Here is a 15,966-nt window from a genome sequence, read left to right on the forward strand (position 1 = left end):
CCCCTGTCTTACGCTTTCCACCATGAGACGTATTTACACAAGCCTTAAGGGCCCTGCTATGTTGCAGCATACCTGTGAACGCAGCACAGGCACATTTGCACATGCCAATAAAGACATGACAGCTCAGAGGTTAAAGAGAGATAATCACCAGTTGAGAAAGTACCAGAAGCCTTAACATGAAAAAAACAAACAAAGAAACCCCCCCCAAAAAAACCCCAAAAAAACACATTGACTGTCACTCAGCTGTGCAAGTAAGCGAGTAGTGTGAAACCCTAATTACACTACAACCTTACCTTTTGGTAAGGGTATTTCCTATTTCCTATTGTTTAACAAAACACTTTACAGGCAAAGAGTGTGAAGAGGAACAACAGCTCCAGACACGAGGCACATAAACAAACACCGAGCGTTCTGCCTGAAGCCGCTGTGACTGAACACAGCTCAGACAAAGGGTCTGCATTTGCTCCATCTTCCTCACCAGTTGCCTGGAGTCCAGTTCTTGGTAGGGGCCACGAGGCCAACAGAAAAAAAAAAACACTCAGTCACTCAGATAGCTCTGCTCTTCTGACCCCGTCAAATCACTACACTATGACCACAGAGATCTGGCAGCTCTCAGGGGACCCTTGGACCCCCGATTCCAATTAGAGAGATTAGAGCGGATTCAAGCCGAGTGCAGGAGAGTTCTCAGCCCTTCGACTCAAACACCACTACACCTCCACAACCCCCACCCCCCCACCCCATCGCCCTATCACTCCAGCTGGCATACCAGAGCAACAGTCCTACTGGAGAGTCGGTTTATAGCAACATCAAAGAGGAGGTTATCTAGAAAACCCCTAACTGGTGAATTGCGCAAGGTTCTCCATTAACTACAAAGAGCCAAACATGAGCTTAGAGTCGAAAGATAGTGCTCAGTAACGACGGTGCTGTATCACTGCTGTGGGCTCTATTGCCCTACATGTTGATTTGTTTTGTGCAGAATCTGGGTACCTCTAATCTGGGCTCCATGCAGAATCACTCTCATATGCCCATCTGATGTGCAAGACTTGTGAGGGATAGCAGTCTATTATCTTTTATTAAGCTTTCTTTTTGCACACACTGAAGTGTTCGCACCCTGTCCATACTTGCACTTCACTTTTAAGGAGTAGTGCATAATGCATAGCAGAACCAAAATCCCATCAGTGTTGGAGGACAGCCAGACAGGAACAAGGGCCAGATTCACTCGAGCCAGCGTGTTTGTATGATGGAGCAGGCAGCTGCTCTCCCCCTTACTGTACCCCTTAAATTACTCTAATACGTCACTTACATTCTTCACTTTTATACCTAACTCCATTCTCAGATTGTTCCAAGGCGAACACACCGAAGATAAATGTAAGCCCAGTTCTCTGTTACTGTTATAGTTCAGTGTCCTCCATTTGTTTCAATGGAGTTCCTCCGGATCTGAATCCTGTACATGCGGTTGCTCGTGGCGACTTGCATATAATAACGATTCCAGAATTGGAATGCGGTTCTCAAGAATAGATTCACAAATACTCATGCAGAGACAGACATGCTCTTCAGTTTGTCTCCACTGCTGTCAGAAGTCATTACACACAAGCTGCTGTGCCAGAATAATTCACTGAACTTTTGCATTCAAGTGCTTCCAAGCCCAGAGAGAGAGAGAGAGGGAGAGAGAGAGAGAAAGAGAGAGAGAGAGAGAGAGAGAGGGAGGGAGGGAGGGAGGGAGGGAGGGAGGGAGAGGAGTCGATATTAAAAAGCTGCCAAGTGTTTTCCTCCCTGCACTTATTCATGTTCCTGTGGCTCATGGAAACTGCTGTTAAGAATGTCTGTCTCACAGATATGCTGATATTCTTTCCTCATTTTAAGAAGTGGAATTCACATCAAGTATGACTCCTCCATATATCCTTTTGTGAAAAGGAGGAAATCAACTTTTGTTGGCCCATGCACACTCGTATAATGAAGACAGCAAAGCCTTTAAAAAAAAAAAAAAAATCCTATTATCAATCAAGTCAACAACATGAGATTGCAGTTAAAGTGGTTTGTTGTCATGGTCTTACAGCCTGTAGCCTGTGTTCTCATCAGTATTGCTGGCTCTCCTCATGCTGTCTTTCTAGACTCCAGCATGTCCTGTGCTGTTATCACACCAGAGACGTTCTGGGATGGTACCACATGTTCTGAGTGCATCCCTCCAGGGAAGCCAAGCACCAGGAAAAGGATTTGGCTTTGAACTCATGGAAGAGAACAGAGCCACAAGTTCAAGCATCGGTCATCACCAAGCACAGTTCTGGCCAGAAACATCAACATGTGTAGCCAAGACTACTCAGAAGGTTGTAACCATGGCTTTCAGGAGTTCCCTAATCAGGAGCTGTAGGCTACTCAATGTCAGGTTAGACAGCTAATAGGTCCAGCTCAGACAATGCTTTTACTTAAATATATTGGTTTCACTCCAGAATACAGAATTCTGCAGGAAACAGAAGGGGCTGTGAAATAGATCGGAATGGAGAGTTTAAATCCAGACAGAGGGCCAAACCCTGTTTTTGCCATTACCAAGGAGGGCGAGGGATAATGGGTGCTGTAGTAGATTAATGGAAACTGCAGTAAAATCTGTTTTTTAAGGAACAATGGATACATACCAGGGTCTACAGTGTAGGGGTATTGCACAACACTGATCTGGTAATGATAATAAAGTCAATTTCTCATTGTGTCTATTTTCTTATGAGGACTGTTTCTCTTCAGTGCAAATGAACCCAGAGGTAATACCACTGAGGAGATCTGTGTCTCAAAGGGCGGTGGGTATTACAAGAGAAAACGAAACTCTGGGGCAGAGCAGAGAGGGGGATTTAGATTTTGTTTGAAACGTGACCTTTCCTCCCCTCCCTTAACTCTGATCATGTATCTCTCCGAAAGGAAATAACTGCTCAGGGACAGATATGCCACCAGGACCCCAGCACAGAGAAGTCATTGTTTGCTAGATGAAGAGGCAACCTGAAACAGAGAAAATTACTATTCAGCATCAACTGATGAGATTTGAACAGAAAAAAAGGGAGAACCTTGTGCGTTGAATGATTGTAACTTGGTCATTGAGGAAAGTAAAAAATCTTTAAGTGGAGCCATTATGAACAAGACTGAACTTGTAGACTTGTTTGTACTAGGTCAGAGCTTTGATCAGTGCTACTGTATTCTTGATGAGCATAAATACAGGCAGTTTGATCATACAAAATCATTTTTGCTGTGGTGCACTGACTCTTCATGTGAGGGTGTAATGACTATTTATGCTAACCACAGAGTTTACAGTTAAGGATTGCTGGGGATGTTGCCAAGGGAAATGGGTTTGAATGTCAAAGGCACACAGTCAATATTTGAGCCATTCAAAGATGTCACAGAAAAAAGAAACATGGCCTATACTGCTTAGACACCAGAACTTCAGTGTCAATAATTGGACATATTTTGTATTTATGAAATCAGCTGTTTAGAAAAGAGTCAAACGAGATAATGTTTTCCAAAAAAATTATATTGTATATCTGAGATACTTACTAGGCAGAAGGGGCCAGTGTGTGATTATTAGTCTGTAAACACACACACATACACACACACACACACACACACACACACAATTATCCTATGCACCCAGAGATCAAGAGCACAGAAAAAGCAGGATGCTAGCTTGCCAGGACCTCATTTCCAGGGTGCGTTCTGTAACTCAGTCCCCCTGGCCTCTCGCCAGTGTGGGCCACATTCTTAGCCCAATCTTTAAGGCGTAGCCGTTGTTTCAGGAGACAGAGAAAATGAGATGTGACCCAGGGCTTTGCTGACATTTGCCTGAGTAATCGCAATGCTGGAGAGGCACTGAAGACGATGTATGAATAGTACACCATTGTTCCCAGATTATGTCGCTGGCAGCCCGGAGAGTAACAGTAGTACTTCAGGCTAGACACAACAGGAAATATGTTTGGGCTGGTTTATGCCATTTTGGTGTGCATCTCCCAGCCTCAGTAAACTCAAAGTTGGTACAGTTGTGCTATCTGACTGGAGGCAGCAGTTGTAAGATTGTATAAGTCAATAGTATCCTCTGTATCTTCTAACTCAGTGATTCTCAACCTTTTTCATATCAAGGACCTAGTCCACATTAGGGCTAGACCCCCATTTGATGAGATTGGTAGAGAGATAACAGTGACACTACGATCAAAATAGTCATTCTTCTATATTCTCTAACTGCGTTAACTTCTTGAAAATGAAATAATGCTGAAGTTTTACAATTCATCAATTTGCTGGGGACCCCCTGGAACCCCCTCGAGGACCCCTGGTGGTCCCCGGACCCCACATTGAAAACCAAAGATGCCAACAGTTTAAGGCCCATCAACTACTAACACCGCCACAGTAGTCAGAGGTGTACATCATTCCCACTCAATGTAAAAGCAGACCCATTTTTGTTTAACAACATAACATATAACATATGTGTTTCATGTCACTACTCGATGTAAGTCATACAAACATATCTAAGAACATCATTTGATATGTTTTTGTTCATGTGGATGCATGGGCCTGCAGTTGGGTGTGCAGATTACTGCTATTCATATTAACAGTTATTGTTCTTATAACCCCTAAAATCACAAATATCCTATAACAGAAGAAACACTTACTGTCTTCAGAGACAGTAACCACACACACACTCTTAATCTAAACACACCGCCCTACGCGATGCACAGCACCACTGGTGGTCTGGTCTAACTGTCGTCACTCCTGGCACCATAGAATAAATCAAGATAATCTCATAGTTCACTTTTTGTCACTTCCACACACACAAATACCACAGTTGCTGTTTGAAACCCCCCCAAAAAATTAACAGTAAGAAAAGAAAATCAACCTTCTTGCAAGATACAGAGTTCAGAGCCCTGGATATTTTCCCTCTGGGCTTCTCCAATCTCTTCAGCTGTTTGATGATTAGAGTGAGCTGCAGCAGCAGGGTGGTCTGGCTGAGGAAGGGAGAGGTCTCTCTCTCTCTCTCTCTCTCTCTCTCTCTCTCTCTCTCTCTCTCTCTCTCTCTCTCTCTCTCTCCCTCTCTCTCTCTCTCTCTCTCTCTTCCTCTGTGTACTGTCTTCTCCCCAGTGAGGGGAGAAGACAGGAATTGAATGATTCTATATGACCTGTGGATGACCAGTATAAAGTGTGTAAACTGTGTTGCCTCCTTATCTGTGTAATATCCATGTGAGGTGATAGCTTTGTGAAGATGGGATGGAGCATCAGACAGAGGTTTTACTCATTCAGCATAACTTATGTGCTGTAGATTTAACCATCACACATACACACATGCTCTTAGAAGAATGCATTTTGTCATGATGCACTGAGATCCATTTTGTGCTACTCGAGCTCTTGCATAGCTATCTGGACATCCATAACAACTCACACGTAATCATTCAATGAGGAACAGATGGATATTTCATAAAGAATATTTGCTATCAAAGGTAGACATGAGAGAGGCACCTGGACTGGCTCCATGCACTGCAGGCATTAGTGTTGCCTAGTAACGAGAACAACCTTGGACAAAACATTTCACTTACTAACTCATGTGTTTCTCCATCCAATTTGGCTTCCATAGGGGTACATTTGTTTTATTCCACTGTTAGACTAGGTTTTTCCCCTTAGTAACAGAAAACTTTCCTGATGAAGGTAACCAGAGCGTTAAAGAGAGATTCTTAGACAGTAACTGCATGCTGGGAACTAATTGAGTCACCCAGGCACTGAAATGTCAGTGTGAATTTGAGATGCTGGGTGAGGAAATATGAAATGCTGTCTGTGATATAGAGGTACAAGGGCAACTTATAGATGGTGTTATCACTTGAATAAGGAAACTAGTTCACAGGAAAATAAAATTAGTTTCGCGTTTAAAGGGGAGGATAGCATCTTGTGTATATGAAGTGTTCTCCAGACCTCTTTCAGGTGCAAATATGGGTCCATTCTGGAAGAAGGAGTGGAAGACGAGTATTTAGATTAGCTTAGCTCCAGCCAGGGTGGTCCGGGATACAGAGTTTATGTTTAATTTAAACACAGCTACCCCTCTCGAGATCTGTGTCCTGTCACAGTGGTAGGACAAGCCATGCTAATAATTTATAGGACGATGAGATCACTGGGCAACGTCAGGCCCAATATGTCGTATGGTGCCTGAAATGACAAACCCTGTATGGTACCCATGCTGGTTACAACAGTTGAAATCTTGCTTATGAGGGTAATCAATATGGGAATATAAATTATCTGCTTATATATTATGGGGCATTTTTGGATTTGAGTTAATTAGCTTTTTCTCATCCATGTCTTCCTCAAGCCTGCTTCATGACAAGAACACCCCAATTAAAAACATGCATGCGCTTTTGCCTTGAAATAGGTTGATGTGTCACTGTGGTTCCAGAAGCCTCATGACAAAGAGCCATTTAGGTTATCTCTTAACAAAATCTAACCAAATCTTAATGTACCACTTCCGCCAGTAAACTCCTGCACTTTGTACAGGAAGGTAGACCATCTGAGAAGAGTGTGTGCATTAGCAATTATTGTGTTGTTTTGGGTCAATTTTTGTTGTTATTCTTTATTTTCTGGCTAAGCACATAATGTTGTGCTTATCCTGAAGTCTTTTGTGATCCTTCCTTCCAATCAGCACCAATGAAACTAAGCTGCAGGGGAGTGGGGGTGTTGGGAAGTTGTTGATGGAGTGAGCTGTTGCTCACACAGACACACAGACCATACACACACACCACCATAACACTCCTCATCAGAGTGTAAAGTAAACAGAGCCTGTCTGGACATGGACTTGAAATCAGTCAGACAGTGTAGGGTTATTACAGCAGGCAAAGACAGGTACTGACCTGTCAGGCTATCCATGACAGAAAACAAAAAATGTTGCCCCAACCAAATAAAACAAAATCAAAACAGACAAACATTTAAACAAAGTATGCACTTTATAATGTATTTGTAATTGTACATTACAAAACAATATTTATTATTTAAATGAACAATTGCTTACTTTGCAGTGACAAAGCATTTTTGCAAAAAATATGCTAAGATTATTTTCTGGGCTAAGGAACAACCATACTGTCTCCTAGTGGAATGAAAACATAAATAAATTATCTTTTCCATTGTCCAAAGACTCAGGAAAACTTTCACCTCTGCTGCTTTATACCCTTAAGCAATCTTTAATCTGCCATTTTCCTGTTTGGCACATGAAAAACCCACTGAATTAAATGTAATTGTCTGACAGTGAGCCAGCTAGATGTAACATATATCCTCATCTTGTTAATGATGAAAAGTATGACAAAGACTACAGTGTCTCTGTTCTGTATTTATGTAATTTCATAAAGTATTCCTTTGTTTGTACAACAGCGTTGATACCAATCAGCAGTCTCTCTCTCTCTCTCTCCATGGGTCATATCTGATTACATCAGCAGTATTTCAGACACAGAGTAAAAAATCATATTTGAATAATCTGATGTAATTAAAACCCAAACCTGGAATCATCTGCCTTTGTCCATCATAGCTGTGTGTGAACTGGGAGAGTAATATACCCATACACTTTAACACACACACACACACACACACACACACACACACACACAGAGAGGGAGAGAGAGAAACTCACAGTAGCAGGAGAAAAATAAACAGGCTGGTTTTGCTTTCCCTGCAAAATCTAAATATTGACTCAGTAACCTATAATCATACACAGTCTGAACAAAATCGAAATAAACAAGCGTGTCTGTATGTGTAAGCGGGTGTCTGTCTCACACACAGACACCCGCTGTGTGGGCATTTAGCTATCTAACACACACAATAAAGAAAATCATTCAGGGGTTTTTTTTTATTGGATACCAGACAATATGGATTACATATATTGGAACTAGATAAATTATTCTTTAGTCTCACTCTATACAGAGGTGCTCTTTTGAAAGGACAGCATTGGGCTTTCAATCTCTACTCAGGCATCTGCTATCAATTCACAAAATTTAACTTTCATACTGTATGAATCACATGAAAAATCTCACATCAAGAGACTTTCAATTGCCAAGACTTAAAAAGAAGCAATAAAAATTCCATTATGTTCTCAAAGGGACTTATGTGTTGCAATGCCAAGTTTCCAAGTGGATATTTGACATCATAATAACAGCCATTGATCCACACAATCGTGTGTGTGTGTGTGTGTGTGTGCGTGTTTAAAATAAGAGAAAGAATACCAATGCAAAAAGAAGCCATAGAGTTGTTAAAAGCTCTTAAAGTTTCATATCAGTCTGTCAAGCTATAGTATTTTATTTATGAATGTGTTTTTTTCTTTGCTGGACCTCACTGCACAACATCCTCAAAGATACAGTTATGTGTATGTTGGCCTTCAAAGCACTGTTGTTCTGTGGACCATAACGACTGCTTGCCTAAATAAACTACTATTGAATGAGGCTTTTGAGTTGCTATTGGACCTTTTCTCTTTTCTCAGTGAGTCTTTATGGCCCATTAGTGCTGTGGCAAACCTAAAACCTTTCTGGCCCTGCGAGGGCCTGTCAGGGTGTGTTGCTGATGCCAGAAACAATCAGGGGGCTAGCAAGGGACTGCAGTGCCTGAAAGAAAGGAAAACGGTTGATTACTGACTGATTACTGTGGTTGAATAGATGCTCTTCTTTTCTTTGACTGTATGTCCTCTCAGGTGTGGGTTTATTGTTCTAATTACAGGACAATAACAAATTCCCAGAAACCTTAAAACCTTAAAAATCTAAATCAAGGAATTGATTGAAAGCACATAAATGAACAATAGCGCATAATGAGATGAACATATAGGCTAATAACAAACAGAATATGCAACACGTTTCGAGCTCAGTGCTCTTCCTCAGGTAGCATTGCGTTGCCTTAGAGGCATATTAGATGTCATCTTAAAGACAAAACTGTCCTTTCTCTGATTTATTCACTGGTTTTCCTGAAATCAAAGACTATTGTGATGTTCTGTGCAATGGTGTGATTGAAGATTAAGAAATAAAGCAGCTTTTCAGAGGGCTTATATACTGCAGCCAGCTACAAAAACAAGTAATTTTGCCAGAACTATTATATTTCTAATTACTTTGAAATAGAAAAAGAATTTAGAAGAATTTTTGAGCACAATCCTGGTCATGGTCCATTGCTGAGAGGACAATATTGATGAATGTATTAATTAATTATTAATCACAAATAGCAATTAATATGTGTTTTGGAATGTTACGTAAATGTGTACATTCCAAAGGGCACTACGGTGCCTAAAGTGCACATTCCTGCTGTGTAAAGTTTTGTACAGATGTTCATGAGCAATTAAACATTTTAAATGTACGAACTTACAGTAAGAAGTTTGTGCTATTGTTTGCTGACAAAAACATCAAAGTTGTAAATAAACTTAGCTTATTGTATTGTGGAATATCTTTATATTTCAAAATGTCTTTGAATTTGATTGTGTTCACACTTGTTGAATTGTAATGAAATAAGCACTGATATACATGTCATACTATTATTCATAAAAAATTTTCGGCCCTGACAATTAAGTTTGAAGCTTTAAAGTAAATTTATGGTTGAGTTAGGTGAGATAAGATGAGCAGTACAGCCAAGGTTTATGGCTTTTAAACACAGATAAGACTTGTCTCATGGGTTAAGCAGTAATCTGTTAACGATGGCCTCTGCTAGCCTTTTAGTAGGAGAAGAACACTGTTTCTGTTGACCACAAAAAGATGATGATGTCTGCTAAAATGTATACCACATTTGGTGTGTCTTTAAAGGCCCTAAATAAAAATGGGAGGCTGGAGTAAAGCACAGATCTAAAAGTAATTTGAAACAATGAATTGCCTTCATGCATTAATGCTTTGGTACCAAGGTCTAATGACAACCAAACATGTTTTTGTCCTCAATTATTAAGATTTAATTATATATGGAGTATGGATTTTAAATGATTATTATCTAGTTTAGGTTGAATATGTAGACAAAATAAATGCTAATGATAAAATAAGCGCATGCACGCTTTACTGGATATCCGACCTTCACTTAGTTGTTGAATGGATTGAACCAATCAGAAGTAGGAGTTGCCACATGTAAACAGCCCCCTGGAAACACCCACTGTGTTACTCGACTTCAACTGCAAGTAAACTTTTGCTATTTCCTATGGGCACACATGCCCACCTATATGACATATATGTTTCAAGCACAATTCCTGAAGTGGTTGAAGATTTTTGATCTCGACACATCTTTTTAATTAGCCACTGTGCCAGACTCCCATTGGGTCAGACGATCCAAATTTGACTGACTCGTCTGACTGTGGAGAGATGAAAAGAGATGAAAGTTGAGCGGATACCTTGTTGAACATTTTTTCAGAGTTCATATCGTCCTTTTCTTGTTTTCAGAACTTGCTAACAACTGTCTCTCTCTCTAAACTGTGGGGACAGATATGAGCGTAGTTCCGGTCAGGGTTCCGGTAACATACTCCCAAGCATAGGCTGCCCTCAGAGTCGAACTGAATGTCACAGACATGCACCATTCTCATTTCAAGTCTGCACTTTTCATGACAACTGGGGTTATATAAAGGGAGGTGATTTTCCTTTGGAAATGTTCAAATTTCTGTAAAAAATCTTCCATATTAGAAAAATAAAATCTTACACATCAGATAAAATCTGTTTCCATAAAACTGTCCAAACTCTCACACTTCCATGTTAAGTATGACAAACTCAAAGGACCGAGATGCTTATTTATAGCAACTTCACACATTAGCAAATTTTAACTTATACACAGAAATCCTGTAACGGCAGTAAACTTCACACAGCACACTAACCCTAACCCATGGCTGCGGCATGCAGCATGTTGTCGGCATGTGAGTGTTGCAGGAGGGGAAAAGAGGTCTGACCATTTTACCCCTCCTGCAACACTTGACTGTTAACCAAACTGTGCAAGCAAGTATGCCAGTTCTCCTTCATAGCATTCATTTTGATGTCTCACTATGCGGATACGCTCAATCGGAAGCATTTATTCCACTAGGGCAGCCCTGAATGTTTGGCAGTGGTGACGCCTGCGTCAGGACTAGAAATTCCTTTCTCTATAGATTCCTTGGAGCTAGCCAAGCCAAGTGCACATAGTGTGATCAATTTCTTTTATGAAAAACTGAAAAACTTCTTCTTCTTTTTCAAATTTGCCTCTAAAATGTGTACGCCACAATACCAGACCAAAGAAAGATTCAAATTTTTTCCCATTGTCTAATGACATGGATACAACTAACTAATGAACTTGACAGAATGCCTGACAAAGCAGAAAAATGATCATAACTCATCGACTCTGTGTCCAATCTTCACCATACTTAACAATTATGTTGAATAGTGTTCAACTATTTGTGCAAAGGCACTTTAAAATTGGCCAGTAGGAGGTGCCAAAACTTCTAAAAATGTATTTCTACATGCTAAGTGGACAAGTAATAATCAAAATCCAAAATTACTTCTGGTGGGTGTGGCCAATAACATTTTAGCTTATAACTTGGCTTGTGATTGGACAATTGCTATGATCCTTGTTGAGCTCCTCAGTAATCCTATTTGGATCATTCCTATCAAGCTTCATCCCAATCGGTGAAAGTAAGGCCAAATGGTAATGATAATAACCAAATCTCTCATAGATTTTCATTGTATTCATAACTCAGCCACTGAAAACAGTAGAAACGCCATTCAACTTTCTTAATACTAGTACACTGGTCAACTGTGTAATATTTCAAAATAACAACTTTCATAGTTGTTCAGAGTTATATTCACTTCCATTGTATTTATGACTCATGTACCCAAGGAATTTTTAATCAACGTATTTTTTTTAATACTTTTACACACATGTATACTTACATAGGAAGCACACTGGACTTGTGTATATCATAGAATAATAATAATGTTTCAATTTGTCTTTATTTAAAAAAAAAAAGAAAAAAAAAAAGTAAGTCTCTGCAAACGAGACACACAGCAACAGCAACAACTTGGCATTAACACAGTTAATGAGGCAGAGTTAGTAGGTCCAATGAGGGTAAACATTAATATCTAGAGACCCATTGTCTATTCCTGCTTTAGTATTGTTTCTTTGATCAGTGCAGTTAAGGGAATGAGTAGAAAGCGTTCAACTAGAGATGTCCCGCTTGAGCCTTGCTACTCAGCCTCTCCCTAGTGTTGTCAGCCCAGCTTTAGCTTGCTCACCACCAGACTTGACCTGTTCAGAAACTGAAAAAAGCACAAACAAACATAAAGTGTATTTATCTCAGTCTGTTTGCTTGTTCATGCCTCTTTGATTGTGCCCTGTCTAAAGCTGAATACCTCATTTTGCGTGCTTCTTGAAGATGGAAATGTACTCCTTCACGTCATCGGGAGAGCCCAGGACCACGGGGACTCGCTGGTGGATGGTGGTGGGCTGGATGTCCAGAACATTCATGGATCCTGTTGTGGCCATGCCTCCGGCCTGTTCCATGATGAATGCCATGGGGTTGCATTCATACAGCAGCCTTAGCTGAGGGACAAGAAGCAGAAGGAGTGACTTGACAGTGAGATACATGCATGATAACTTTGGTGTGCATTTTCTTGCAACTTGACACTCTGATGATCTGAAATAACTGGATGATTAAAGATTTTGCAATCCATTAGTTGTAGCAGGACTCTCTCCCCCTCACCTTGCCCTTAGGGCTCTTGACATTGGCGGGATATAAGAAGATTCCTCCATACACCAAAGTACGGTGAACATCAGCTACCATTGAACCAACATATCGCCCACCATATGGGGCAGAACCATCCTAGAAATACAAAAGATTGTTAAGTGGAATTCCTCAACTGTTACATCCATTTTATAATATCCAAAATTCGATCTAGATTTTTTATACCAATATACACTATATAATGTCAATGATGGTCACTGGCCACTGGGAGGCACCTCCTGTTCAGCTGAATATGCACTGTGTTGGCTTATTCACTACTAGCTCTATCTTAAGAGTGAATTTACAGCCCTACATATACGCAAATATTCTTGAAGTTTCTTGAGAAATGGGTCAAAGAGTGGAAAATTCTCTCTTTGTGACATTCAAAAGTGACATTCAGAAGTGCCAAATAAATCAGTTTGAGAGTGAAGAAATGTTTCCTCTCCAATTAAAAACTTAAAGTCAGTAGTGTTATCCAGTGGTGCCAGAGAAGTTAATACTTCAATTCCAGATCAGGCCTTTGTAATGTAATAATGTTTAAATGTGAGGTGATATAGTGATTTGAATTATGTGTTTTATTGCCTTTACCTCTGGGTATTTCTTCTTCTGTAAGTATTCTGTCACATCTGGATAGAAATGCTGTGCATATCCTTCATTCAAACTGTAGATCTTTCCCTTCTTCTTAATCTTCACATCTCGATCCACCAGGATGAACTCACCTATGGCCTGGAAAAGAAATACAAGGAACCTATGAGAAACATACAGTATTTTACTATCACAATAAAGACAACTAACTGATGGTAAAATTTGCAGAAAGGAATTAATTAGACACTTACTGGGTCAAGCATGAAGCAGTTGACTCCTTGACCAGTGGAAAGGACCATCATGGTGGCACTGCCATACAAAGCATAACCAGCAGCCACAATGTTTCTTCCGGGTTGCAGAGCATCTTTCTCATTTGGCTCACCATCTGTGGTCTATGGAACAGCACATGAAAAAATATCAGAACCATAGGGACAGGCATTTTGGGAAACAATGTATGATAAAGTTTTCCATGACAAGGATGCAGTGCAGAGAGATACAGCATCAGGGGAACAGTGTGAATTCATAGCCTCTCCTGACAGACTCTGTGTACAGAACCTGTCCAATTGTAATGTATGTACAGTACAGGTGAGCTGTAACCTATATAACAGACCTGGCACCTTACCCACAGTTGTTTACATGTGTATTCTATATCATATATGCCTTGATTGGAGTTAATACCTCAGATCGCTGTACAGCACCTGTTTCCTTTGTGGAACTATTTGGTATTCATTTTCTGTTGATCTAAACCTGCCATGTGTATCTGGAAAAAATATCATAGTCCTTGAAAGAGTCCTTGAAAATTCATGCAAATAAAAGTCCCCCTGTTGTGCAATGAGATCAATTCTAAGAAAGAGCCTCTTCTTTATTTTCCAGATGCTGATTTACCACACTGTGGGGAGGCTTTTCAGAAAAAAAGGGTAGACCCGTGATTCATTAAATATGGTGACTGCAGGTATTCAAGATGCCTTATGTATATTTTCCGATGCACTTCTACATTTCAATTAAATGAATGCAAAATGCTTACCAAATATTGAATTTCATGTGGAACAATGGTCAGAGGTAATAACTTCAATGTGTTTTGAATCAGCATGCAATATCATAATCACAGACCTTTCTGTAGATGGCGAAGATTGTTCCAATTGATACGAGACAGTCAATGTTCGAGGAACCATCCAGTGGATCAAAACACACAATGTATTTACCCTGTCAGATCGGACAAATAAATTAATCAGTGTCACAATAGTATCATAACATATGAAAGCCAATGACAGAAAGGAGAAGGCCACACATGCACATACATATGCATGCACACACACATAGATGCACACACCTGTTTTTCTGGCTCTACAATAATGGCCCTCTCATCTTCCTCAGACACCAAGACGCAGGAGCTGAAGGAGGACTTGATCATGTTGATGACCAAGTCATTGGACAGGATGTCCAGCTTTTTCACTTGGTCCCCTGTCACATTGGTGCTTCCAGCGATCCCATATCTTCCCAGAGAGAAGAGAGACAGATAGAAGTCTGAATGAAATATATCCATTTCTGTGCAACTTTAAAACACACTGAACAAAGTTTATTGCATTTTGAAATGGTGCTTTTATCACAACATGTTAAAATATTGCACCAGTGAGAAAGTCCTGAAAAGTGCATTATCTTCGACCCCTGTCCTGGAGCATTGCACAAAACATGTGCAGAATGCACCTTTGGCCAGTTCCTAAGTTAAAACTGCTTACTCATTTGCAAGACATAGATAACTAAGACTAAGACTAAACCCAGATATGAAACATTATTTTAAACACTATTTTGAATTTGAAAAGAAAAAATAAATTTAATGAACTGAAACTGAAAACAACCCCGCCCCCTAAATAATCAACTAAGAAAATTTATGAAATAAAATTAAAATGTCAACTTGAATCACTCTGAGATCCATGACCATTACAATGTCCATACATTAATACATTTAATTATGACACTCAAATAAGCTAAAATTAAACATTTATAAAAAATAAAAACTGACTATCAAGACTATCAAACCTTCTCTCACAACAAACTAAACTTAAATGGAAGTTGAAACTGAAAATTATATGAAAGTAAAATCTTTTGACATCATGTCATCATTGACGTCATCACTGACGTCATCAGACAATAATAACCCTGATTGAATAATAATAATTAATAAGGTATATATATTTTTCTCTGCATTAATGCAAGGTTGGTTAGCAAATTATCAATTAACAATTTTTGGACTTACATCATGCCATGTCATGCCAACATTTTAATTCTCTTATCCCCACCTTGGGGAAAAAACAAACATGAACAAACTTACAGGTTAGCGATCCCGGCCTTCCTGACAGCAGTGGAGATGGCTTTGACAGCCGTGCAGATGGAGTTCAGCAGGTTGGTCAGCTCACCTGTTCCCTGGGCCTTCCTGCCCTCCTCCAGAACAAACCTGGTGAGGGTCAACACATCGGTATCGAAGGCACCTCTGTCAGACATGATGCTGTCAAGACTTGGAACTGGGACTTGGACCTTTTGCTTCAAGTGATATAGGTGAGCAAAGCCTCAAAGTTAAGAGGACTCTAGCACTGAGATAGGGGAAGGGACGGGGGTGTGCAACTAATCTAGCCAATCACAAGTCTGCGTTCCCACAGCTTGATCACATCTGTCACTGCAGGTTTAAGAGAGCAAAGTTCAAAGATAAT

At 40.0% G+C, this 15,966-nt stretch overlaps 1 protein-coding gene across 1 annotated transcript; it reads right to left on the reverse strand.

Moving 5' to 3' along the window:
* Positions 1–12,306: 12,306 nt before the first annotated feature.
* On the reverse strand, positions 12,307–15,760 carry fbp1b (fructose-1,6-bisphosphatase 1b). The gene is made up of 7 exons (XM_071524805.1): positions 15,591–15,760; positions 14,592–14,754; positions 14,372–14,464; positions 13,513–13,653; positions 13,265–13,402; positions 12,656–12,775; positions 12,307–12,495 (listed from the first exon to the last, which is right to left on the reverse strand). The coding sequence occupies exons 1-7, from the start codon at positions 15,758–15,760 to the stop codon at positions 12,307–12,309; spliced, it is 1,014 nt and encodes a 337-aa protein (XP_071380906.1).
* Between the last annotated feature and the right edge of the window lie 206 nt (positions 15,761–15,966).

Source organism: Centroberyx affinis, unplaced genomic scaffold, assembly GCF_046629955.1.
Source record: "Centroberyx affinis isolate AG114_WGS23_722 - 3 ecotype Tasmania unplaced genomic scaffold, CSIRO-AGI_Caff_v1 ptg001233l_1, whole genome shotgun sequence".
Taxonomy (NCBI): Eukaryota; Metazoa; Chordata; class Actinopteri; order Beryciformes; family Berycidae; genus Centroberyx; species Centroberyx affinis.

Excerpts from the sequence above, each read along its gene's own strand:
- fbp1b (XM_071524805.1), bottom strand. The coding sequence starts at position 15,760 with ATGTCTGACAGAGGTGCCTTCGATACCGATGTGTTGACCCTCACCAGG. Across the intron at positions 14,465-14,591 it reads TTGTAGAGCCAGAAAAACAG|GGTAAATACATTGTGTGTTT; the intron begins GTGTGTGCATCT and ends CCGATCTGACAG. Across the intron at positions 13,403-13,512 it reads ACTGCTTCATGCTTGACCCA|GCCATAGGTGAGTTCATCCT; the intron begins GTAAGTGTCTAA and ends TTTCTTTTCCAG.